The following is a 25,162-nucleotide window of genomic DNA, read 5'->3' on the forward strand; positions in this document are numbered from 1 at the left end:
TTATGATCAGCTGTGCCGGGATTCCCCTCGCTTACTTACTGCTTTGCCCCAGGAGACTTCCCTGAGGCCCAGGAGGCCCAAAAAACAGGGGGGGGGGGTTGCTGACCTCCCCAAAAGAAGCCACATCCACCTAGTCACATGGCCATGACCACCTAGCCAGGCCCACAGAAGTGGTTGTTACAAAATTTGAATCCCACCCCTGATTGTAGGTATACATCTATAGTACTTGCTTTGGAAAGAAAAAAATTCCCTGGAATAACTAATTATTTTTAGTGTTCACAGATAGGACTATAATTTGTCCTAACTATGTTCTGGAAGCTTAAGAAATTACGTCAAGATCTTCGAAAATTGGAGCTTATTTATTTTATTATTTCAAATTTGCCATTGATGTTTCTGGCAACTAGCATTAACTATTTTGATCAGAAACCATTTCTCTTTAGACACACCTCCAAAGTTTTGTCTGTGTAACTACATTATCAGCATAAAGCAATCCTGCCACATGTCCATCATCACTAAGTTTAGAAGCTTGGAATTTTTTACTACTACTACTACTACTACTACTATTACTACTACTACTATTATTACAGCTACCAGAGCTAAAAGACAAATCTGTTTCACTCCTCAGAAAATTGTAATGTCCACAATAAAAGGACCAGCTCTATAACATTTAACTGTGTTTTTATAGAGTTCACTGGAGATGGGCATTAAGTTAAATAAAGAAATTAGTAGAAATTGCCATTGATCAATAGATGTGAGAGGTAACTTTCTCCAGAATCTGTTCCTTGGAGTAGAATTGTAATTGTTTATAAGATGTGCATTCCATCGTATCAATCTAAGCAACAGATAAGGAATGGTGTTGGCCATGTGGGTTCTTCTCTATTTAAAATTATAAAATCGCAAACTGATGCACTGTGAATCTGCCTTCCCACATCATCTAAGAGTTTCTTTTGACCCAGTCAATCCAGTAACTGTTCCATCCTTAGTCTTGAATGGATTGCATTTTGCCAACTAGCCTTTACATACTCAACATTACACAACACAACCTTTTAGGTCACAAACATCCTGCTTGAATATAGTGAAAAGTTAATCTTAGCACCCACAATTCATTTGGCTGGTAAAGAGAATTCAGATCTATCTTCTCCCATGCAAGCTTTTTTGCTCAAGCACTATTTATTGGGCTCAATTGGGAAATTCCTTCTCCAAATTTATTTGGGAATCACTGAAATGGGACTGTGGGTTGCTTTAATGTCAGAAGTGGCCCTAATAATGAAGTGCTTTCTTCTTATATTGGCAGTTACTTTGATCCTTCCAAAAAGTATCTGCTAGTAAATACATCCAAGGACCTCAGAATCAATATGGCAGGCTGGCACAATATATCTTGCCGGGAGTTTTTAGCTTAATATATTAAAAGGTGTACAAAAAGCAATCCTGATGGTGAACTCACCTTAGGTTCAAGAGACAATTGATTTATCATACAATCTATTTAATAACCTACAATAGTTGCATTTAAAGTTGGCTTTGGCCAGACAGAGAGCACCTTTCTTTACTGCTTTTTCTGGATTCTTGTCTCTGCTAGAATCAATGCCAAGAGAAATTAGGACACCAACAGAAACTAGAATTACCCAGAAGATTAAATAAACAGATAACTAGGACTAATTTTAGATGAGTCCTCTTGGCTTTGGTAATGCTTATTATCAACCTGAAATCCAGCAAAGGCCATAGCCACAAAGAAAGATCTGATACTTATCATCTCCCCATTATCAATATCCCACCAGCATGCTAGAAAACCTCTATTCAGAAGTGTAATTTGATCAGGATTTTTTACCTGCAAGGGCAGGATTAATTTATTTGTTAAGGATTGTGGGTTGAGTAACTATCTACATGTCAGAAATCAGCTAATTGTCTAGAAAATGCTATATAAACACTATATAAAGTGAAAGAGTGTATGATTAAATGGCCTAAAAGCTGTGTCTATAATATACAAATGGAGCAATGGGAAAATATCTCATTGAAAGGGTTGAAATTTACTTTTTGTTCTATACATAGAACATAAAGAATTTTTATAAAATGATGTATCGTTGGTATTTGTTTCTAGGGAAACTGTCAAGAATAAGGAAAGATATTTTGAATCTTTGCTAGAATGGTGAACAACATGAAGGGACATTTTACCCTGTTTGGTGAACATGCAAAAAAAGGCTAAGAAAATGTATGCAAAAACATACATTAATGCAAAAGATGCATTTTGCTTTTGGAATTAACAGACAAGCAATTAGAAAAAAGTCACTGAATTTTGCTTTTATATATATAATAACTGCAGCAGGAATATTATGTTCAACAGTGGAAAGGTTCGACATTCCCCACAATGGGGGAAAATGTCTGATGAATATGATGAAACTTGCAGAGGCAGCTAACTAACTTCTTAGATTAGAGAAAACAACAGCATCTATATTTATGGTTGCCTGGAAACCCCTTACAGACATATTGTATTGAACAGGAAAAAAAATGCATTCATGATTTGTGGGTTTGATGATTAGAAAAAACTGCATAATAAAAGGGTGAGCTGTTTTTGTAATCACAGTAAGACTAAAACTGTAAATGTACTTATATTTATTGCAGAAATCAGAAGCTTATTTTTTTCTATTTCTTTTGTTCTCTCTGCATCTTTTCATCTTTTTTTCTACCTTTTTTGTTTCTATCTTTTTTTACTCCGTGTTAGCTTTTATATTCTTTATAAAGCCTTTAATAAAACACACACACAAATCTACACATAAACACACCCTTACATAAAATTGGGAACAATTATTTCAAGACTGTATGATTGCAAATCCTTAAGGATATGATAATGTTTATTCAAAGGCGCCCCCCCTTTTTTTTTGCAAAACCTCTTTCTTGTTTAGCTAAAAAGGCTGACTATAGGGATGCACTGTTAGAAACCAACAATAAAGAAATTGATTGGAGAATTTCATCCTAAAACTAACTCATGATTGCAAATTTTTTTGAAGGATCAGTTAACTAAGAAGATCCATGGTATTCTTATATTCACTCACCCGCAGGGATGCGTTTCTACCAGTTCTGTCCATCTCTGTAGAACTGGTAGATTCTGAAGAGCAGCAGACATGGAACCGGTTCTATGTCTGCTGATGTTTTTGCCCACCTGGGCTTTTACCTGATCTTTATTTCCTGATTTTTCAACTTCAGCTGCCGAACGAGGCACAGCTGCAGTTTAAAAAGCAGGAAAAGAGGACTGTTTCAAAGGCTACGTCTCTGCACCCAGCATGCTGATGACAATTTACAGGCGCGCGGCTCGAAGCATGCAGGGAAGCTCGTAAATCCTGAACCAGTAGTTAACCCTGTCGTATCTCAACCCTGCTCACCCTCCACCTATAAATTACTACAGTTATAGTTACAAGTGGAAGAGTTTGATTCTAGTTTGATCTTGAGATCAACTCTCCAGATTTCGTACAGAAGCCATTTTCAGCTGTATAGTTTGACATTGTTTTGAACTGGAGATGTTGAAGGTCTGAATCTGGGTTGTTTTCCTATGCAAATCATGAGCCATTGGTCCCAAACAGTGATTGCTCCATATTGCTAGTGTTGTATTAAAAATATAACTAAGACCTAAGTAATTGGGATGAACAATAAGACAATAAACAGTTGTTTTGATATCAGTGTTAATACTATTCAATTATAACTTAGCTTTCAGATAAAACAGATTCTGTACAGAAGCAACATTATTGGCTTAAAGCAGGTGTGCCAAACTGGCAGCCTGCGGGCCAGATGTGTCAAGTGCTGGCCATGCCCATCCCAGCTCCTTGAAGGGAAAAAACTTAATGAAACATCACATGAAGGCAATGTGATGCCGCGAGTTTGACATCCGTTATTTCGATGTAGAGATGGTGATAGGTTATATTCTGAGAAATCCTAAAACAATTAATTGCATGGCTTTTTCCTGTGACTAAAAGGACCTAATTTTTTAAAAAAATAAAGAAGAAGCATTCAGAATCTTAAATAAAAGCTTCACGTTGTGATGAAATATTCTCTGACTTTGATTTAAATATAATAGAATGTCACTGGTAAAATATTAATTACTTTTAATCTCATTTCTTTTCCTTTTGCATAATTCCCAGCCATATGAATTTCTCTCAGAGAGAAGGTTATTTTTCTTAAGGTAACTTTAAACACAAGCTATAAATATTGATGCCAGGGTTTAGCTATGTGACAATGTGGATAATAAAAATCTCCTATGCAAAAAATGCTCAGAACTTAAGAGTAGTCTGACTATGATATAATGTCATTTGCTAACTACTGATATTCCTTTAGTAAATATTTCTAATGGATTATAAGAGTCTTTGTGTATTCTTTGCAAGCTATGTATACATAGAGAGACCAAGCCATTTTCCACGTAATTCCACATTGTTTACATCTGCTTCAACATTTCATTTAGGTTTTAAAAAAAGAGATCTCTTCTCAGTTATTCAAGAACCACATAGCCAGAACAGAGGATACAATGCATCATACAATAAATCACATTTAGCTATGTGATTTCAAGAAGCTATTTACCCTCAACTGATCCTCTGAAATTACTGTACCTTGTGCTTATTGCTGACACGAATTAAATGTTTTAGTTGAAGTCCAAAGACAGATTTTTCTGCCTTGTTTGAAAAAAGGAGATTTTTTTACAAAAGCTGTAAAAATATTTTAGTTTTTATGCTAAATATCATTTTCTTATATATTAGGAATTTAATTCCTGTTCAATTTTAAACAATATATCTCCCAAACAAAAACATTATAAATATTTATTAATCACTGCATAGACTTTGTGTATAATTAGCTTTCAGTCCTGTCTGCCATAACTGACATGAATATGTTTTGATTTTTTCCCTATTCTCATTGACCTTACGTTTCCTACTGCTCCTTGTCAAATGGGCCACCACTGATCAGAATAATGTCAGGTAAAAATAAAGATTTCATTTCAGTTGGACTTGACTTTGTGTGACATCAATTTGTGTGACATGCAATTTTCTCAGCAATGGTTTAAATGGAAGAGGACTATATCAAAATCCCTCACAAAAATCCATGAATGACCCAAGGTGCCTGCAAATGCGAGCTGACGGATGCAATAAAATTTGATATTGCATTAAAATTTGAAACAAAATGGTGGGAGTCCCAAAGGTGCTTTTTTTTTTTTCAAAAGGCAACTGGACTTTGTTTTTTGTTTTTTTGCTTGAAGACGTTTTGCTTCTCATCCAAGAATCTTCTTCAGTTCTGACTGACGGTGGAGAATGGAAGGATTTATATTCCTTGTAGTCATCTGGTTGCTAGCACATTTTCTGAGAGTCACTGAGACCACTTGGAGGTTTATCTGTGCCCTCGGGGGCATCTGAATAGTACAAATGGGTGTGAAACCTTCTTGGAACTGTTGAAAGGACTGTGCTGTAAACAGGAGATAGGTGGTGTCAAATCCCTCCTGCTCTGTTGAGAGAGGGCTGTTTAATGTAGATGGCCTCTTTGACCTTCTTTCAAACCAGCGGTCCTCTCTGTCCACATTCAAAAGGCAAGTCTGTCCAGCTGCCTTTTGAAAAAAGCATCTTTGGGACAACCATGATCTGGATGACTGAGAATTTTGATAAATTGGTGGTAGTTTCTTAAGAAGGTGTGATAGTAAAATTTGTTGCAGATAATCTACTACCCAGGTGTCAAACTCAATCATGTCACATGACATCACGTGGCATATTGTGATATGTTTTTGCCTTTGAGGAGCTGGGATGATGCATCCGGCGTGTGGGCTGCCAGTTTGACACCCCTGACCTAGTGCATAAAATGAAGGAAAAATAGGAATATTGAGAAGTCTCCACCCACTTGAATGTGCATCCAAGACTGACATAAATACTAATTGATATATTAATTGATCTATTACAATGAAAATGACCTTTCTCTAGAAGAGCATTGTTTCACCATTTCTAGCACTATTAAGTTTTTTCAAATCATGATCATCCACCCCTGAGGAGTAAATGCGAAATCATGTGTGAACAATAAAAGACAGTTCCCTTTCAGAAGATTTCCTTTAAGCTGTATGCAGATTAAAAAAGCAAATATTAATATTTGCTCATTAATGTGAAGATCAAGATTCTGATCTAAAAATGTTTTAGAGCTTAAGCAATAATCACAAATGTTTCATGCCTTGAGCTTTCATATGATGCTCTTCTTGTGGAAAGTTTTTCATTTTCATTTGGTTTTACAGACACATCTATCTGGAGAAAAATAAATGATGAAGAAAAATTTGTAAAAGGCATCATAATGATATTATATTTATTTTACATTAATTGTGTACTATCCATTTCATCAGACTCTGGATAGGTCACAAAAAATGATACTAGGTAAAATGATGTATCCTATAGCAACAACTTTTGAACCAAGACACCTCAGATGAGCTAACTTATAGAACAGTGATGGCGAACCTTTTTGGCACCGAGTGCCCAAAGTGCATGCACATGCACGCACATACCCAAAATGCAACACACCTTCATGCTCTGCACACACATGCATGTGCACCCCATGTGCATGCACTTCATCCCATGTGCATGCACTTCGTCCCATGTGCATGTGCAGCAGAGACCTGAAGACCAGCTGGCCAGCAGGAAGTGCATGCACATGCATGGCAGAGCTGAGCTGGGGTGATGGCGCGCATGCCCACAGAGAGGGCTTTGCGTGTCAACTGTGGCACACATGCCATAGGTTCGTCACCATTGTTGTAGAATGAGTCCAAAATTTGGAACCCGTGACTCTCATGGAACTGAAATGTGGTAAATTTTATAAAACTCTTCATGATATAGAGATTATCATAACACAGTTTATGACATAATGCCATAAAACATTTCCTGCATCTGACTGGGCAATACAGTTCAGGATAGGCTATTTTCAAAGCAGATACGTCTCTGAATGGATCCCAACTATTCTAGTGACGGCAGTACATTAGAAGTTCTGTCATTGTTGAAAGCATGGGGAATCTGTTAAGGAAATATCGATGAAAGGATTGCAGAAAATATAGTTTAAATGTCCAAGAAAAATAGTGATCACTGTTCTTCACTGTCCTATTGTCCAGACTCTCAAAAGACAAATGGCATTTATTTAAAGTATTTTCACTATGGGGTAGTCAATTCCACAAGCTTGGAACCTCCATAGGCATATAGAGAAAGGTCTTCTCCATATTGCTGATTCTATGTTGCTGAGGAAAGAAAATTTACCAAAAGTGTGTGGGGTGCAGAAGAATGGAGAATCTACTTCGAGGAGGCAGAGCCATAAAGAGTAAAGCACCTGAGCCAGATAGGCTGACATACAATTTGAGCCCTCCCTGAAAATCTTCCAATAGCCAAAACAACCCCCACATGATGCTGAATTGGGACTATCCATTCAACAATCAGGTAGCATCATTTTGAATTTGTCCAGTTTCAGGTAGTCTTTGAAGGCAGCCTCTTGAAAAGTGCATTATTTATTTAAAGCATTTAAAAATATTTATTATTGATGGAACTTCACTCCTGATGACCTTTAGACTTGACAAATGACCTATGCTACCACTTTAGTTCATCGCCATCAAAAAATACATAGCAGTTATTCTACCTATGCTTTCATACTCAATTTTAAATAGTATACGTGACATCCAATATATTAGAACGATATTATTTAAAATCCACAATGGCACCAATTGATAGTGAAACAAATGTCAGTTTATAACATGTATTCAATCTGTCAATTCAATGTTCAACTCTGTTTTGACATGTTTTTCCTGACTGGTCTTGCCACAACACATTTATATATTTACAGTGTGATTCTTGAAAGCAAGAATCTTCTTAGCGTTTATTTACTTACTGAGATACTACTGTATATTTGAGCCATTCTTTCTAAGAAATGCAGGTCAGATTGTAACCATCTTAAAAATGACAAAGAGTACATACAATGAAAATAGTACCTATAAATACAAACATGTGTGCATATTGACCAACATCTCGAACTGCAAATACGATTGAAAGAAACAATGAAGCCAATGGTGAGTTAACATTTCGTGCATTCAACTGAGATAATATATATTTTATGTTTCACTTCCTTTGTGTCATACATAGTGTTGCACAAGAAAATATACACTACACACATCATGCTTCTGTATATAATACAGAGATGCTGTACAAGATTAATTTTTGCCCTGATGAGAATTAAGTGATTAGAACATTTCCTTCTAATTAACTTTGGGAACATCCTCATCTATGCCAAACAAATGAATATGAAGGCTAACAGGAACTTCATACTATTTTTAACATTCCTTTAAATAAAATAAATCACTACAGTAGCAACATCGTATATTTTTAGGCAGAACATGTAGAAAGCATAAGGAACTATCAAATATCTCTTCTAATAGCTTATATTCTTTAAAGTATATATTACATGCTAGGAAATGGCAGATACTGCTGAAAACTGGTGGTTGTGTCTATATCATTAAACAGAGGAGATAGAAGTATATATCATGTATCATATACAAGCATCTGTGTGCACAGTGTAGGAACCCACAAAACAGAAAAGTCCTGTGAGGATACAACTTTAATTAGATTAACAATTATATGTTGCCATGTTCATAATTGGCCACAGGCAACTTCACCTCAAATTAAAGCTATAGTTCACTGGTAGAAATGTAGATACACTTGTACCTCAGTATTCATCATTAATTGGTTCCAGGAGACGTGACAAGTATTAAAAACGAGTACCAAACCAACCAACTGACTAGTGCATGAGCCTTTGTTTTGGCTGGAAAGTCATGGGACAGCTGACATTAACAAGTTCTGACTTGCATGTCAAATATTAAACAAATGACAAGTACTGGAACAAAATTTTCATATCAAAATGAGTTGAGTTCCAAATTTGACAAGTTTCAAAGCAGTTGAGTACCAAGGTAGAACTGTATCTACATCTACATAACTAAACAGAAATTTAAAAGATAGAATCTAGTGAGTGTCATTGACTCAATGGAGAAAGGTGAATAGAAATGTCTTCCTCCTGCTTTCTCTCTGACATTTACACAGCATATAAGAGATTTTAAGAAGACAAGGATAGAGTGTCATTGCATTAGAGAAAATCCAACACCAAAATGCTGGGTCACTTGCTAACAAGTTTGTCTTTCATTTCAGCATTGTCAGGGGTGCCCACAGATATCAAGTTAAGAATTTATAATATTAAGCCTACTTTGGTCATCTTAATATGACCTAGATAGGAAACTGGGGCTAAGGGTGCAACCCTACTAGTTTTCCTGAACCTCTCTGTGAATCTTGTGTTTTGCAATGGTTCTGATCATTTTTGTCAAGACATACTCAGAAGGTGTGCTGGAGGAACACTATTCAACAACTTGATTGTTGATTTATAGTATTCTTCTGAAATCTGTCTTGCCCTGTCTACTGCTACATGAAACTGCTAAGAGCTTTAGAGTAGGTTACAAATAGTAGACTGATGGGATTAGCTCTACTCTACTGTCATCAAACCCCAAAATAGCAATTAGTACCTCTGCATACTAATTTTAATAAAGGGGCTGGATGAAAATAAGCTGAAATTAAATGCTGATAAGAAGAGGTAAGAGAAAACTAGACTTGGAGATTGAGGTGAAATGTATCTGACATGGGCTTGCACATCCGTGGAAAGAGCAGGTTTGCAGTTTAGGAGTGTCCCTTGATCTTCAGCTGTTATCAGATTTGCTAGTAATAGTTGTGATGAGTGTATTTGCATATGTATGGCTAATGTGCCAACTGTGACCTTTCCTGAGCCAATCAGACTTAGTGATAATTATCTATGCCTTGATTATAACATCTTGATTTCAGGATTATCCTAAAAGTGCCCTACAGCCTTATAAGGTATAACATACAATATATAACTTGATAGGCATATCAACATAATAAATCGCATTAATCAATCTGTGTTTTGTATTTAAAAATTACCATTTCACCAAATTTCCAAACTGAAAACTATACAATTATTAATCATTTATTCTGCTCAAAATATTGAAATCATCCTATGTACTGAGATAGATTAGAATCTTATTGATGTCAGTAGAAGAAATAATCATGTGAATATATCTCTTCCACTGAAAACAATATTATTTCAATATTGTTTAGTTTGCCTTAATTTGCCTCCTGTGACTCAAAACAGATTTTCTTATCCTAGTTATTTATGACCTTCCATTTTTATATAATTAAAATAATACAGAAGAACAATAAAATATCAAACTTTTAAAATAAAAATGCATTATTTGAATTTATGTAGTCTTTCTTGTAAGAATCCCAAGACAATTTTCTATGATTGAATTGAATTTACTTTATAACCAACAGCTTTGATATACTACTTACTGATGTATAAAGGAATCCTTCTCCATTTAGGGCTATATACAAGCCTGTTTTTACACCCTGGATAGCAACAACTCGAAGTCCCACTGGTATGAGGTTGAACAATGCTGTAAAAATAAAGAAGATCTATCACATGGAAGCAAAGGCATCAAAGACATGAATGGAATAATATTGCTGACATAATAAGCATAGCTTATAGCATTTTATATGCACTATTTATCATGATAGATATGGCAGCAATGGGAGCAGTGTTCATAAAACCTGCAACACCAATTGGAGGCCACACTCCCTATCCCTAGAGCCCATTTGTGGACATCAAAGTCTTTCCAGGGAAAGCAAGGCAATATTCAGATTTTTGTTTTCTTTTTTGAAGAGGAAGATTTAGGGAAAGTTTAAGACCAACTTTAGCAATTTAAAAAAACACTGCAAAAATTGCCCATTCTTACACTAAGCCATGGCTTATTCAATGATCATGAGGGTTACACATTCACTGAACTACACCATAGCTATTTACAGTACATTGACCTGTTGTGCAAACCCAGGTCAAATTTTGACAATGAATATATTATAAGAGAACAATAAAACAACAAAGTTCAAATATACCCTTAGATTAGTGCAGAAAGCATTAAGTTACCTTTAAATACATTTGTATTCTGGTTGTATTCTGGTTCAATTATTTCTAGTTTCATACATGGAAACAATAAGGGGTGGGATTCAATTTTTTTTAGCAAGGGGCTCTCTGCCCTAATGACTGGCTGGGTGGGTGTGGCTGGTCATGTGACTGGGTAGTGTGGCCAACTCGACGTTGCTTCTTTGCCCTAATTACCTAAAAAAGGATATATACCAAAAAGTTGTTTATTATTTCATGCATTTAATACTTAAATAAAAGACTGGGTGAAACCAGACTTAATAGCAGTGACTGTGAGAGGAGTCTTAGTGAAGTTTCTGGTGAATGACGGGATTCTTATTATTTGGAAATTAATCCCCTCAGAGGCTAGTGGCTATGTTATCTGATTTTCTCAATGACTCTCCCTCCCAAGCACTGAGTGGATTGTTTATCTAGCTTGCAACACTTTTACGAGGTGTGAAATGCTCTTGGCTGAATGCCCAGAAGTTCAATTAATCCTGTTAAGAGCTTCCCCTTGCTGCTTGTCTTTCTGAGGTTATTGGGGACTCTCTGAGCTCCGCAGAGTCTTAACTAGGGGCTCTCCCTAGCCCTTGCGAGTCCCTAGCAGCCCACCCCTGAAAATAATGCAACAAACAAACTATGTGCTTCAGCCATTCATCATATAAGCAAAATAATTTCTCCATCTTGGCAACCCATCTGATACCTCTACTTAGTGGCTCACAGTAGAACTCCAAATACAATTCAAATACAATTCAAGTTGCCAGTTGTTACCTATAAAGCCCTTCATGGCTCACAAACAAGTTATTTGTGGGACTGTCTGCCTCTAGATCTTTCTGCCATTCAATATGCTCCAGCAGAATGGGCATCCTGCCAAGCCTCTTCTTGAGTTAATGCCATCAGGAGAGATTTGGGAGAGGTACCTTTTCTTTTGTAATACCTGTCCTGTGGGGGAAAAAAAACCCTCCCCTTAAAAATTTGATCCTGACCCTGCTAATGTTTGAAGATCTTGACTGTTGCCTTGGGCTTTGGGCCAAGATATTAGATAAATTGGTAGGTGAAGGATATAGTGATATACCCTGGCTTTGTATTTGTGGTCTTTGATGATTCTGTGTTGCTTCATTGCTAAGAATATTATGTTGTTTTTATTACTATATGTCACTCAGAGTTGCATTTTTACAAGTTGAGTGGCTAGATGAATCCACAAATAATTTTTATCTATGCTGAATGTGCTACCTTTTGAACTGAATATCAATTCTAATAGTTAGAAATGCTATATTCTTATATTAGGTTTGTGAAAAAGCTGAGAAAAGGGACTAAAACAAACCTTAGAAATAAAGAGGAAATATCTTTTACAAACATGTAGTCAAAATATTTGTCTGAAATGGTATAGGGTTTCCTGCTTGAGCAGCGAGTTAACTAGATCTTCAAAGTCCCTTCCAACTCTGTTATTCTGAAATGTTGTTAGTGTAATGTGATCATTCTATCCATGGTGATTCTTAGGTAGTAACTACTTTTCTGTGGTTTCAGACCACTGTCAGAAAGTCTCCCTTAATTAGATTTTAACAAAGAACACTGATTAAGAAAGCAGTATTCAAAGAATTCAAACTGAGGGATTGTGTTCTGGAGTGTTGCTTACATGATTTCTCAAGTCTTTGGCAGATAGGAGTAGAACACTCACTAGCCTTACTCAAGGATTCCAATGAGATAGGAGGGCTTTTCATTTTCTAAGGACATCAGCAGATATGAAACAGAGACATGATTTTAAAAATGGCATATCAGGAACCATAAAGAAATCAGGAAGGCATACAAATGATGGATATTCATTTTGGAATGGTTAACTCTACATTTTGTGTGTGCATGCATGCATGTATGTGTAAAAGTATTGAATAGTTTCTTAGATCACTTACTAGAATTAGTGCTGTCATCCTTGGTTCCATCGAGACTTCCATCTGGGTGCATTTGCAAGTAGTAGCCTTGCCTGCAATATAACCTGGTCACTATGCCCTTGAGCTGGGGATCTGAAAAGACAAACATATATTGTCACTAGTCACAATACCTAAGATATTTCTATATCTTTCTTTCAGAAATAAAGTACATTAGAACCAGGTGCTATGCCCATTAGGTACACCTGACCAGGAAATCAATTCAACAGGAAGACTAAAACTACTTTTATTGCAGCTGGCTATAAGCTTTCAAGTCTCATTGTGCTGTTCCTTCTTATACATCAGCAACTTAGAGAGGTATCTGCCTGAACTGCTTCGGAATGTTATCTTGTTATCTGAAAAAGGTTGTCATCTTTTTTGCCTAGGTAATGCTTCCTGAATATTCCTAACAAGGTTCATTATTTATTTATCTACCTAATTTACAGAGCTGCCCATCTAACTGGCATTATTATCTTCTTTCATCTCTACACATGGCTATCCTTAAGACCTGCCTTTCAGATAGTATAATCAAATAGCTGATGCAATTTTAGCTCCAAGATAATAACAATGAAATGGGGGAAAACAGTGTTTTATCACGAAAAGTTATTTGGCCATTTTTTAAAAATCCAAGATTTTTTTCACACAACCTCATCCTACCTGATTATAATATAATAATTTGATTTTCGATTTTTCAAAAAAAAACAAAAAAGTTTCATGAACATTTTTTTTCTTATCCTATTATAAGGATTTCTTTTATGTTGAGGTGCACTATGTAGGTTTTTGCAAACTTGGTTGATCTCTGTCCAGGAAAAACATCACAGTAATATCTTATTCTGCTGCCCCACAGAATCGACAGAAAATTACCGTGTTTCTCATATAATAAGGCCGGGTCTTTTTTTGTTTTTGAGCCCCGAGAAAACGGCTAGGCTGTCTTTTCGGGGGGTGACTTAATTCCCCCACTTGCATCTTTGGGCAGGCGGGCGGCGATGGCTTGGATGTTGACCTCGGCGTTGGTGGGGCACTTTGTATCAGGGTCAACGCAGGCAGCACCATATCCGGGTGTGCAACAAAAGTACTTCCTAACTTCCTAGTTTGGGGGGAGGGGCTTAATTTCATTTCATGACTATAAAACATGCTGGGACTTCCTATTGGGGGAGGCCATATTGTTAGAGAAACAGGGTAGCTACATTTTGGTGAAAATGTTTACTGATAAGACACTGAAAGCACACAGAACTCATTGCCTGGATCTTTGGTTCATCAGATATAGCAAAGTCTAACACTGGCAAACATACTTAGCAATAAAAAAGACTCTTATGAAATAGAAATATGGAAATACTGGGAAAAATCTTAACATTAAAATAGAAATGTTGCTTTTCAAACAGGGATTTTTTACTCAATTACTCATCTCCATCTCCTAGTACAGGGGTGTCAAACTCACGTCATCACGTGAGTGTCATGTGACCTATCAGGACTTTTTCCCACTTCGCTAAAATGGGCATGGGCATGGCCAGCATGTGACACATCCAGTTCAAGAGCTGGAAGTTTGACAGCCCTGTCCTAGTACAAATTAATTTTCACTCTTCCCTTAACAGCACCTGTTATAGCTCACCAGCTCTTGTTCAAATACTGTTACTTATAGGTTTTTCTTATATGTTTTTAAACTTTTGCAACAAAATTAAATTAAACTGCAATCCTGCCAATTTTTACCTAAAGATGACTCTTTTTCCAAGTTCCTACCCTTGATCTGGAACATTCCTTAAGTACTTCTAAAAATCAAACTTAGTAGAGACTCTTTATTGCAATGTACTAGAATGGTTAGCATAAGCTGAATATGCTAATAATTAAGATCATGCAATTACTGAACAAAAATACAGTTTTCTTTCCTTAGTTTCCATTATTCATTTGTAAATGTGGTCTCATTGGAGTCAAGTTTGATTTCTGACCTTTTCATTAACTGACACCTGTCAATTTCTTAATAGTAATACAGAAGCAGTCTGCCTTTCTTTCTAGCCTACAGCCTGACATTTCTTGGTGTTTCCCATTGAAGTAGCAATTAGATCTGGCTTAGTTTCTCAAGGCCAACCACGGCCAGTTAGGTGCTTAATTTGTTAACAAAGGTACCATTTGGTAAGTTGATTAGTTAATAATGAACAGAGTTTTATCGAAGAACATTTAATATTAAATGATTTCATCTCCCATTTCTATCAAAATCTTCCATCAAAATAAATTAAAACTCCTCACATATTTAAAACAGCACTAAGGTCAACTTCATGAAGCTTAAACTTAACAGACACCTAACTTCACAATCTTTTGTATTAGAACGAAGTCAGAATAATAAGTATACTTTAATCTGGTGGGTTTCCCCCCCCCCCAGTGTTCTCTGAACTTAATGGACCCTGAGTGCTTGGAGCATTCAGGCTCATTGTTAAGTTGCAATTGCTTGTTGACCTAATATGGCACAGTGGTTAGAATGCAATATTGCAGGCTAATTTTGCTGACAGACAGCAGTTCGGCAGTTTGACTCTCAATGGCTCAAGGTTGACTCTGCCTTCCATCCTTCTGAGGTTGGTAAAATTAAAACCCAGATTGTTGAGGGCAACATTCTGACTTTGTAAACCACTTAGGCTATAAAGCACTGTGAAGCGGTATGTAAGTTTAAGTGCTATTACTATTGTTAACTGGCATTCCTGTCCGAGTAAACTCTAGTAAAGTAACTCCCACAGTCAAGAATGCCATTATGAATACAAGAAATCACCACTTATCCCACTCAGGGGCCAAACTAACTTATAGGTTAAAAAGTTTATTTTAAAAATTGACATTTTGTGCATAATTAACAGGGAAGAAGCTAGGACTTTAGAATAATGGTGGTATATGTTATATAGTCAGCAGGAAAAGCCTTGTTGTGATAGTAATACTTCACACAAAATATTTGAATCAGTCCTTGGTTTCCATTTGAAAACACAATGCTTTTGTGATACAGATTTGCTTAAAATAGTTAAGTAGCTATTAAAAGGACCTACCAGCTAACGTGCCAGATTTATATTCTATAGAATTTGGTTCAAATCATAGTCTTGCTCATATGATACTATAATTCTTCAGTTAAAATGAATTTGTCTTATAATAACAGACTATCAGTCCATCTGGATCATTTAATTCAATACTGACTGATAACATTCTCTAAAATTAAAGACATCAGAGTGTTTCCTAACAATTCCTGTTGATGCCAGAGAATTAACCTATCACTTTTGCATGCAAAAAACACATGCTAACCTTATCAAAAATAATATTACCTTTAAATTGCAGTGGCTAAAAATTCATTCAGAAAATACATTTCTTTGAGGGCAAGCTTAATAAGATTCTACTTTTCTCCAAATGTCATAAACAAGATTTAACAAAAATCAGTGTAATCCCACAGTGATTTTCATGCAACTAAGACTATAAATGATGACCTTCCAAAGTAATTAAACTTAGTGAACCTAGAATATTTTTTAAATTGATCTTTAACAAGATCGCAAGTCCATGTTATTGGATATAAAAGGCATTTGTATTGGCCTGATACAAAGATTCATTGTTTTTAAATCTTTTACTTTTTACTACTAATTGAATAATATCTTCTAACTATTTTGGAATATTGAATAAAAATACGATAAAGAGTGTGCTGTAGAAACACCAGCCATACACTGTGCATTACCCCATGCTTGATATATCCTAGGCATCTAAGATAGACCAGGTTAGGAAACAGATACCAAAGTAATTCTATAACTCTATTGATATAGGCTGATATATCAGAATCTTGAAAGCTTTCCCCCACCACCCCAACTGTCTCTGTACCTCTCTACAACATGGGTGTCAAACTTGCTGCGTCACATTGCCATCATGGCCTGCACATGATGCATCTGGCCCGTGAGCCACCACTTTGGGCTCCCTGCTCTAAATATACATATAACAGCAGCGTGCGTGAGTGTATATATTTCTTTATGCATGAGAGTCAAAAACTTCATGAAATAGAAGGAATATTTCAAATCTAAAACTTGGGAGAAAATTCTGACTTTATTATTAAATATCCAAATATTTTAGTAAACACAAAATTATATAGAAGAGGTATGATTCCATGACTTTGGTAGTTTATTTAATAATTGATATATATTTTCATAATATACCGTGTTTCTCCAACAATACGGCCTCCACCAATAGGAAGACCCAGCATGATTTCTAGGCATGAGGTGAAATTAAGCCCCGCCCCCAAAATTTAGGCCTATTTAAACCATGCGTTTCCCCACCATTTCTCACATCGTTCGTTAGAATTACACGAGGTGAAGAGAAATGGGGGAGAAGGGAAGGGGGGAAGAAAACTTGCCTTTAGAAGCACCATGCAGGTAGCCTAGGCTAGAATACCCTGATCTACTACCGACAGAACATCAGCCGATAGAAGCTCCCCGAAGGCAGAGTCCCCAGCTGCTTCTATTGGCTGGTAGAAGCGACCTTGGGGCGAGGGCCCATGCGCACTCCCCTCACCACGAGGCCGTTTCTATCAGCCGATGGAAGCTCCCCAAAGGCAGAGTCACCAGCTACTTCTATCAGCCGATAGAAACGGCCTTGCGGTGAGGGGAGCGCGCTTTAGTTGTTTTTGAATCTACCAGCGGGGCAAGAGAGAAAGCACACACATATCTGTGTCTGGATAAAAATTGTGAGATTGCGACGGACGGAATGGGAGAAAAGGCCTTAGCCCAAATGCGCTCTTGTTTTGCTTTCCTGCCCATTCTCTGATCAATCTCTCTGGGGCAGCTTTTGGGCTAAAATCACCCAGGTCTCCCTCAGCTAAAAGAGAGGGGAGGTCTCCAAAGACCGTCCCTAACCTCCGCCATTTGAGAGGACCGAACTCATTGCTTCTCAAAGTTAGACCCGCAAGTTTTTCAAAAGTTCTTCTGAATGCCTCGGATGTCCGATGAAATCCAGAAATGTCTCATGATTGAACTCAATCAAAAAAAAAAAAAAATAGAACCTGTCCCTCGTCACCAAGTCCCTGGTTTTACGGTTCCTCTCTCATCCTGAATTATGCAGAAATAAAGGATTCCGAGGCTGGCGTTGGTTAATTGGTTAATGACGGGTGCTCTTTCAGGCGCTCAGAGAGAGAGAAAGAGAGAGAGAGAGAGAAGGAGGCGTCGCTGAAGTTTTCAGACTCCCCCCTCCAATTGTTAGCAGCGCCACCTGTGAGCTGTGGCAGGACTGCCTCGGATCATGAGCAGAGTGCCTTCGCCGTTCAACTCCCCCTCCATGACTCAAGGTTTAGACTAAAATTAGGCCTTTCCAACCAGCCCCTGCAAATATTTGGCCCTCACCAGAGCAATAGAAAGGAAGGTTTAGCTTCACCCCGACCTTTGTTCACTCCAGCTTCCTCCCGCCCTCCTGTGCCACCGCGGCGAGCCTTTCACTCACCCTGCTTTCCCGCTGCATTACCATGAGGACTGCTCCAGCATCTCCTCTCGGGAGCCCACCCAATCTCCCTTCTAAGGGTAGTCGAGCTCTGCTGCCGCCTCTTCCCTCCCAGTGGGCTCCCCCGCTCCCCAAACCAGCGACGGCAGCAGGTAAAGGGAGGTTGGCTGCCCTGGAACTTTGGCAGGTTGCCCGGAAAAGGTCTGGCCTGGGGAAGGGAGGGCAGCAGTGGGAACCCCGCAGATGCTGAGACCTTCCCTCACCAGAAGGGCTTGGCTGATCCAGTGCAGGGACGAGGGCTAGCAGTGGTGATGTTTGTGTGTGTGTGTGAGAGAGAGAGAGAGAGAGAAACTCAGCTTGCTTCCCTTCTGCTAAGAAAAGTTTGTAGCCACTCTCCCATGCGCACTCCCCTCGCCACGAAGCCATTTCTATCAGCCTTTTGGGAGCTTCCATCGGCCTATAGAAACAGCCTCGAGGAGGAGAGGAGTGTGCGGGCAGCCACACCTCACCCCAAAGCGGCTGGTGACTCTGCCTTTGGGGAGCTTCCATTGGCTGATAGAAACAGCTTCGTGGCGATGTGAGTGCGTGTGGGTGCTCGCCCCAAGGCCGCTTCTACCGGCTGATAGAAGCGGCTGGTGACTCTACCCCTGGGGAGCTTCCAGTGGTGGCCTCATGGAGAGGTGAGTGCACTTGGGACACTCTAGGTGGAGGTGCGCATGGGGGAAGAAATTAAGTCACCCCGAAAAGACATCCTAACCGTTTGTTCGGGGCTCAAAAAAAAAAAAAAAAGACCCGGCCTTATTTTATGAGAAACACGGTACATGTTATGAGAAGATTATTAAAAAGGATACTTACTGAGTAGAATAGCTTAGTAGAACTGACAGCTAGATTTTATGTTTTGGGAGTTAAAAACACGTTGATGTTTACATGGAGTTTACAAAAAATGGTGTTTACAAAAATGTATGTACTTGTTTTTGTACCAGCCTGTACAGGGACAATGTACAATGTCAACCTCAATGGAACTATCTGTATTATTTTTTTCTGATCACTTCTAACAAGAAATACAAAATGTTCTGTAAATTTCTAGCAAGGATACAACTTACAAGTGACTTAAAATCTTCATTACTCATGGAAATAAGTGATTCTAAAACTGCCATGCATGGACTGATCTTCCATGAAAATCAAACCATGTAATCCATTTTAATTTAGTCACCTCCAAAAGGGCAAAGAAATAGAAGAATGACTTATCACCTTGTTTGTAATTGTACAGAATCTTAACCCATCTGCATTGATGATTACTAATTTAGAAGCATATGTACATCAGTTGATTACATTTCTTCTGACTAAAATAGAACCACAATTAATAAAAGATATCCATATACAATAGTGTCTATAACTGAGAAAAAAATAATTTGGAATATTCATTTTTTATAATTGGAATTGCCACCAAATTGATATAATTTTTGCCTATTTCATTCATCACTGTATCAGCTTCATATAACTTCTCCTAAATTAAAGTTTTTATCCCAAAACAATTAGAATTAAAGTGACTTAAAGTTGGGCAAGCTAGAAAACAACACATTTCCCCACCTGGCAATTCTAGCTAAACAACAGGTATGAATGCAATTCATTTAGCTACACTATTTCAGAAAAAAATCCATTTAGAATTTTAATTTCTAGAACACCTGGGAAAATTCAATATAAATCAAATGTCCTAGATCGGTGTTTCTCAAGCTGTGGTCCATGGACCAGGGGAGGGGAGGCAATATCATTACAGGGGGTCCACAAAGTCTTAAAGAAATGTTGTTATTTAAATCTTGTATTAAGTCTTGGTGGTCCATAGCCATGATCCATGGCCACAACAGGTATTTAAAAAGGATGTTTGGTGAAGAAAAGGTTGAGAACTTCTGTCCTAGATCATCCATGAAGAGTTCAGAAAGGGCAGTCCAGTTGTAGATAGCAGCTTTAATTTGCAAAGTTAAGTACAACTCTCTGAAAAATAGCCAATTTTGTTTTGTTATTATACAGGATGCATCGTCCATAATATAAAGTGGCAGGGTTTCTTAACTTACTATTAACTTCATTTATTCATTACCAAAATGCATAAGAGTACATGAGATGAAGTGATATATTCCTTCTGGTTAGATATGCAAAAGCATCACTGCAAAATGCTGTTAGCATAGTTGGAAAGCATACACTGTGTGTGGTTCTCATTAATGTGTGAATTGCACTAAATATGGAAATGAACCACTTGATTACCTGCATATCATTTAACATTTGCATGTATTGACAGACTGAAATAGAACTGCCATACAGAAAGAGGAAAAAATATGACACAGGCAATGTTCTGGCAAAAAATGAATCCATCTATCTTCCAAATTGTTTAGCCAGCAGTTTGCAATATATATCCTACACAATAATTAAACAACAACTAGGGTCAATATTTATTTCTAAGGTGTGATGTGTGCCAAACTAAAAGTCTTTCCCAGTCTATTGTACATAATATTTTGGCAGTGCATACCCATCCTTCATTTCCTTCTGCTATTCCTATAAAAAAATACAATGTTGAATTGCCAAATTCAACAAATATTGTGTCAGGTTTTAAGTCATTTCAGTTCAATAACATACCTTTTTACACAGAGTTGTTGTTGTGGGGAAAATAGGAAGAAGGAGTATTAGGAACATTTGCTGCCTTGAATTATTTATAAACTTAAAAGATTCGATAAAACTAAAATGAATGAATGAATGAATGATTTGTCCTTTTCATGATAACAATTGCTCAAATGAAGCTCAGACAATACTAATGACTCCACAATTCCATCCTAAGCTACTTATGGCCTACTTGAAAAATTGTGTTATTATGAAGAAGGAATGTTCAAGTTTTCACTTAAATTTCTCACTTTTTTTCATAAAGAGAGATTCCATTTAAAGATTAATATATTCCATTAATATCATAATGATGGGAGCTTCTAAGACACTTCAAGTTTATACCTACAACCTCCAACAAGCTTATCAGAAACCTGATGTTGTTTATATCAGTTTATGTAATGAAAAAAGATTTTTCAGGAACCATTGAAATTCATTATGGTTTTGTCTTGTAAAGAGACAAAACAGTGTTTTCATCAGAGATCAATACTTAAATTGAATAAAATACTCTTCTATTAACCACCAACCATAATACTCCCAAGTATAAAATATTTCCTAGATTAAAGGTTGACTTATTTGTTTTTTTGTAAGACAGAGATAAAAAGTTAATTTCCAAGCTGCCTGTAGATAATACATCCACCCACCTGTAGTCAGAGAGGAAAATAGGCTGCTAGTTCTTACAATTAAGTAGTGAGAGAGTTTCTTTCAAGGAGACTGGCACAAAAAATAGAATGCCATAGACTTTACCAATTTACTACAACTCCTAGGGATGATGTGAACACACTTTTTAAAAGATTTTATTTAAAGTTACTGGATGAATTGAAAGCACACCCTTCAGAATCAAAGAGCATGGAAATATTCCTCGGATTTATGGAAAATAATGTAGAACTCATGTTGAGGTCCCATCAACGAAACAACAGGAATTGATTCATCCTCCTTCTCAAAGCTGGTGCCATTATTTTTAAGATGAATACAAGTTTAAAAGACAGGAACTGAATTTATTTTACTTCTATGTAAAATTATTGTATTTAATGTATTCTTTACATTTATACTGTGTATCAATATATTGCATATTGTTGCTCTAACTGTATACCATTTAGAGTCATCCAAATTAAAATGGTATATAATACTAATGCCTCAGTGTTACTGTCACCTTTTAAAACTCAAATTTAATGGTTATATTTTATTAATCTGCCAAAATAAAATTTGACTTGCATTTATGAATAAATATATTTATAAATATGTAAAATCACACACTTGAATTTATGAATATTTGTAACACTAGAAAAATGCACACATTGAATTACTACTTTGTATAGGATTGGCATTTGGCCTAATAACAAATACTCTGGCTCCCTAATGTTCTGGGCATTTGATTCATCATCCAGCATATGTACAACTGGCTTACCATGTTTGTTTTAAAATAAAGGGATTTATATAGACGTATTCCAATATTTTGAATATTGGAATATACATGAGTTTGTATCAGTAAATGCATGGACCTTCTATTTGATGGTACCTTGGCAACAGTGGAAACTGTTTGGAGAAGAGTGAAAAGAGAGTGCCATCAAAGGATCCAAAGTTATGCTAATGGGAAGCCTAAAAAGGATTCTTGATGGATTGAGGAAAGAAACTGCTTATGAAAAGGAGAAAGAATAATTGCTTCAAAATGCGGACGAGAGAAATATATAGTGGTTAGGGGGGGAAAGATAATTATAAACAATGTGATTAAAGAAAATAAGGAACTGTTAAAGCATAGAAAATGTAATGATGTTAATTTCAGATAATTATTTTGGAAATGGGTGAAAAGGGATAAACAAGGGGCCCAGAGCTAAGTTAATGAAACTTTTTAAAAAAAATGAAATTATGTCTCTAAAATAAAGCAAGAGAATGTTGGAAGAAGTATTTTAGAGTTTTTTATGAAAATGATAGTGGTTTCATTCCATAGAGTGGAACTGAACTGAACCTATAAATGTTAGGGTCCTAGAAAAAGGATGAAAATGAAATCTGTAATGTTCACAAATATTGGAAAAATTGTAAGTCTGCAGGGATAGATAAAGTAATTGATGAAATGTTAAAATATAGATTTGCTTATGAAGTGGATGTGCAATTTGTTTAATGTGCACGTAAAGGCTACAGTGCTGATTAGAAGAAAGTCTTTACAAAGGAAAAAGTGACAAGGAAAGGGTCAAGCTATTTTCTAAAGCACCCAAAAGCCAGACAAGGAATTATGGATGGAAACTGAACAAGGAGAGATTCAACCTGGAAATAAGGAGAAACTTTCTGACAGAGAGACAAGCAACCAATGGAACAGCTTTCCCTCGGAAGCTTTTCCTTCTCATGGGAGCGCCATAACTTGAGACTTTCAAGAAGAGATTGGACTGCCATTTGTCAGAAATGGTGTAGGGTCTCCTGCTTGGGCAGGGGTCAGTAAGATACTACACAGGCATCACATCAAGACTGCCTTCAAAACAGACAGAAAAATAGCAGCCATCCTTAGAAACCCCGAAGATAAAATTGACCTGGAAAACCAAGGCATATATGAAGTCCCCTGTGCATCATGCCCAGCCACATACATTGGACAGACCAATAGAAGAATAAGTACCTGCCTGGATGAACACAAAAATGCAGTAAAAAAGCTGGAACACACTTCCTCACTAGTCCAACACATGAAAGCCACAGGTCATAGCATCAACTTCAATGGCACCAAAACCCTAGCCACTATAGAAAACCCCAGCCACAGAATTATCAGAGAAGCCATAGAGATTGAAAAAAGACCTGAAAGCATGAATAGATGATTCCACCAGACTGTCAATCATTTGGAATCCTGCACTCACAAACAAAAAAATCTCCACACTACTAGCCAGGCAAACACCTGGGCACAAACAGATCCCCCCGATACCTCCAGCTCAATCATACCCCAACCAGGCACCCAGATGAAACCTAGCTTCCTAACAAATGATAGCCATCCATTTACTTGGAGCCAAGCTGCACTAAAAGCCTCCAATACAGGAACACAATGTTGCCAGCTAATCAAGACACAAAAAAAGCCACAAAACAGACAGAAGATATTAGAAACACCAATCAAGCAGAATACAGCAAACTCCAAGACCAATAAACACAGACCAAGATTCCCAACCGATCAGGATGAAGAAAAAACCATTCTGGCACAGCAGTAGGCTAGCCCCAAATTTAAAACTGAAACAACTGTAAAAGTCTGACTCACAGACGAACACAATACAGAAGCCTGATGATGGCAGATGAGATTCTGCCGAAACGTTGCTACAACTTTAAAAGCACAACTATAATGACGTGGGAAAATACCCGAACAAAGCTGAATAACATACATACGTACATACATACAAACTTATAAATTAATTGGCTACACATCCTAAGCATATAACTCCAGACAGCTAATGATACACACCAATGTAAAGTGCAATTACAAAGGGTCTTGAAAACCATCAGTTTACCAGAAGGCTACATGCCATCTGCTCATCTGTCTCCCACCAGAGCAACCCAGGATATTCCTTTTGGGGTTATAGGCTTATGTTGATTCCTAAACTACCACAACTCATCCTTTCATTTTCTAAGAAAACATAGAAATCATTTGGGTACCAACCTTCAGTGCCTTAGAAAAACTGGGCTGAAGGTTGTTGCTTTGCTGTACGGTATGACCCTCCAATTTTTTTAGCTTATAAATCAGGGACAAGTGCCAAGATAGGCATATACTGCCTTTAGCTTTTATCAGCAAATTTCCAGGGTAAAGTTTAGGCAAAGTGCTGGAGGTTGAATTATCTAAAATAACGTCATCAAGATCAGCAAGAAAACACAAGTTAAATATAAACTAGCAAAATAAAAGTATGGAATCCCAACAGTTGAGCAGAAGAAAAAACAAGATCAATTATCCATGAAAGTTCAAGTTCAGATTAAGGATTAGGATATAATAAAAGTTGCACAATTCATTCGAGTACCTGAAAGCTTCCCAGACCTCACCCGAGCCTAAATGATGCAGATCGTCTAAAACAGCGTGCATAGCTATTAGAGAAATACTTCCAATTCCTTGATGCATCATTAATTTTATGAAGTTCCTTCTTGAACACTTAACACTTTTCTATCTTTCTGCTCTTTAACTCTGAACGTAGGGATGTTGTCAT

General features: G+C 37.1%; 1 protein-coding gene across 3 annotated transcripts in view; it reads right to left on the reverse strand.

Annotated features, from left to right (window-relative positions):
* The window catches only part of FGF14 (fibroblast growth factor 14), a 321,475-nt gene that overhangs the window by 76,624 nt on the left and 219,689 nt on the right, over window positions 1–25,162 (reverse strand). For all 3 annotated transcript variants that reach the window (XM_087937937.1, XM_087937936.1, XM_026708390.2), the window contains 2 exons: window positions 12,912–13,022; window positions 10,380–10,483 (listed from right to left, as the gene is read on the reverse strand). In XM_087937937.1, the coding sequence (XP_087794063.1) occupies window positions 10,380–10,483; window positions 12,912–13,022 (215 nt within the window). The remainder of the gene's footprint in view (window positions 1–10,379; window positions 10,484–12,911; window positions 13,023–25,162) is intronic.

This window comes from Pseudonaja textilis, chromosome 8 (assembly GCF_049901715.1).
Source record: "Pseudonaja textilis isolate UNSWEBS1 chromosome 8, rPseTex1.2, whole genome shotgun sequence".
In the NCBI taxonomy this organism is placed as follows: domain Eukaryota; kingdom Metazoa; phylum Chordata; class Lepidosauria; order Squamata; family Elapidae; genus Pseudonaja; species Pseudonaja textilis.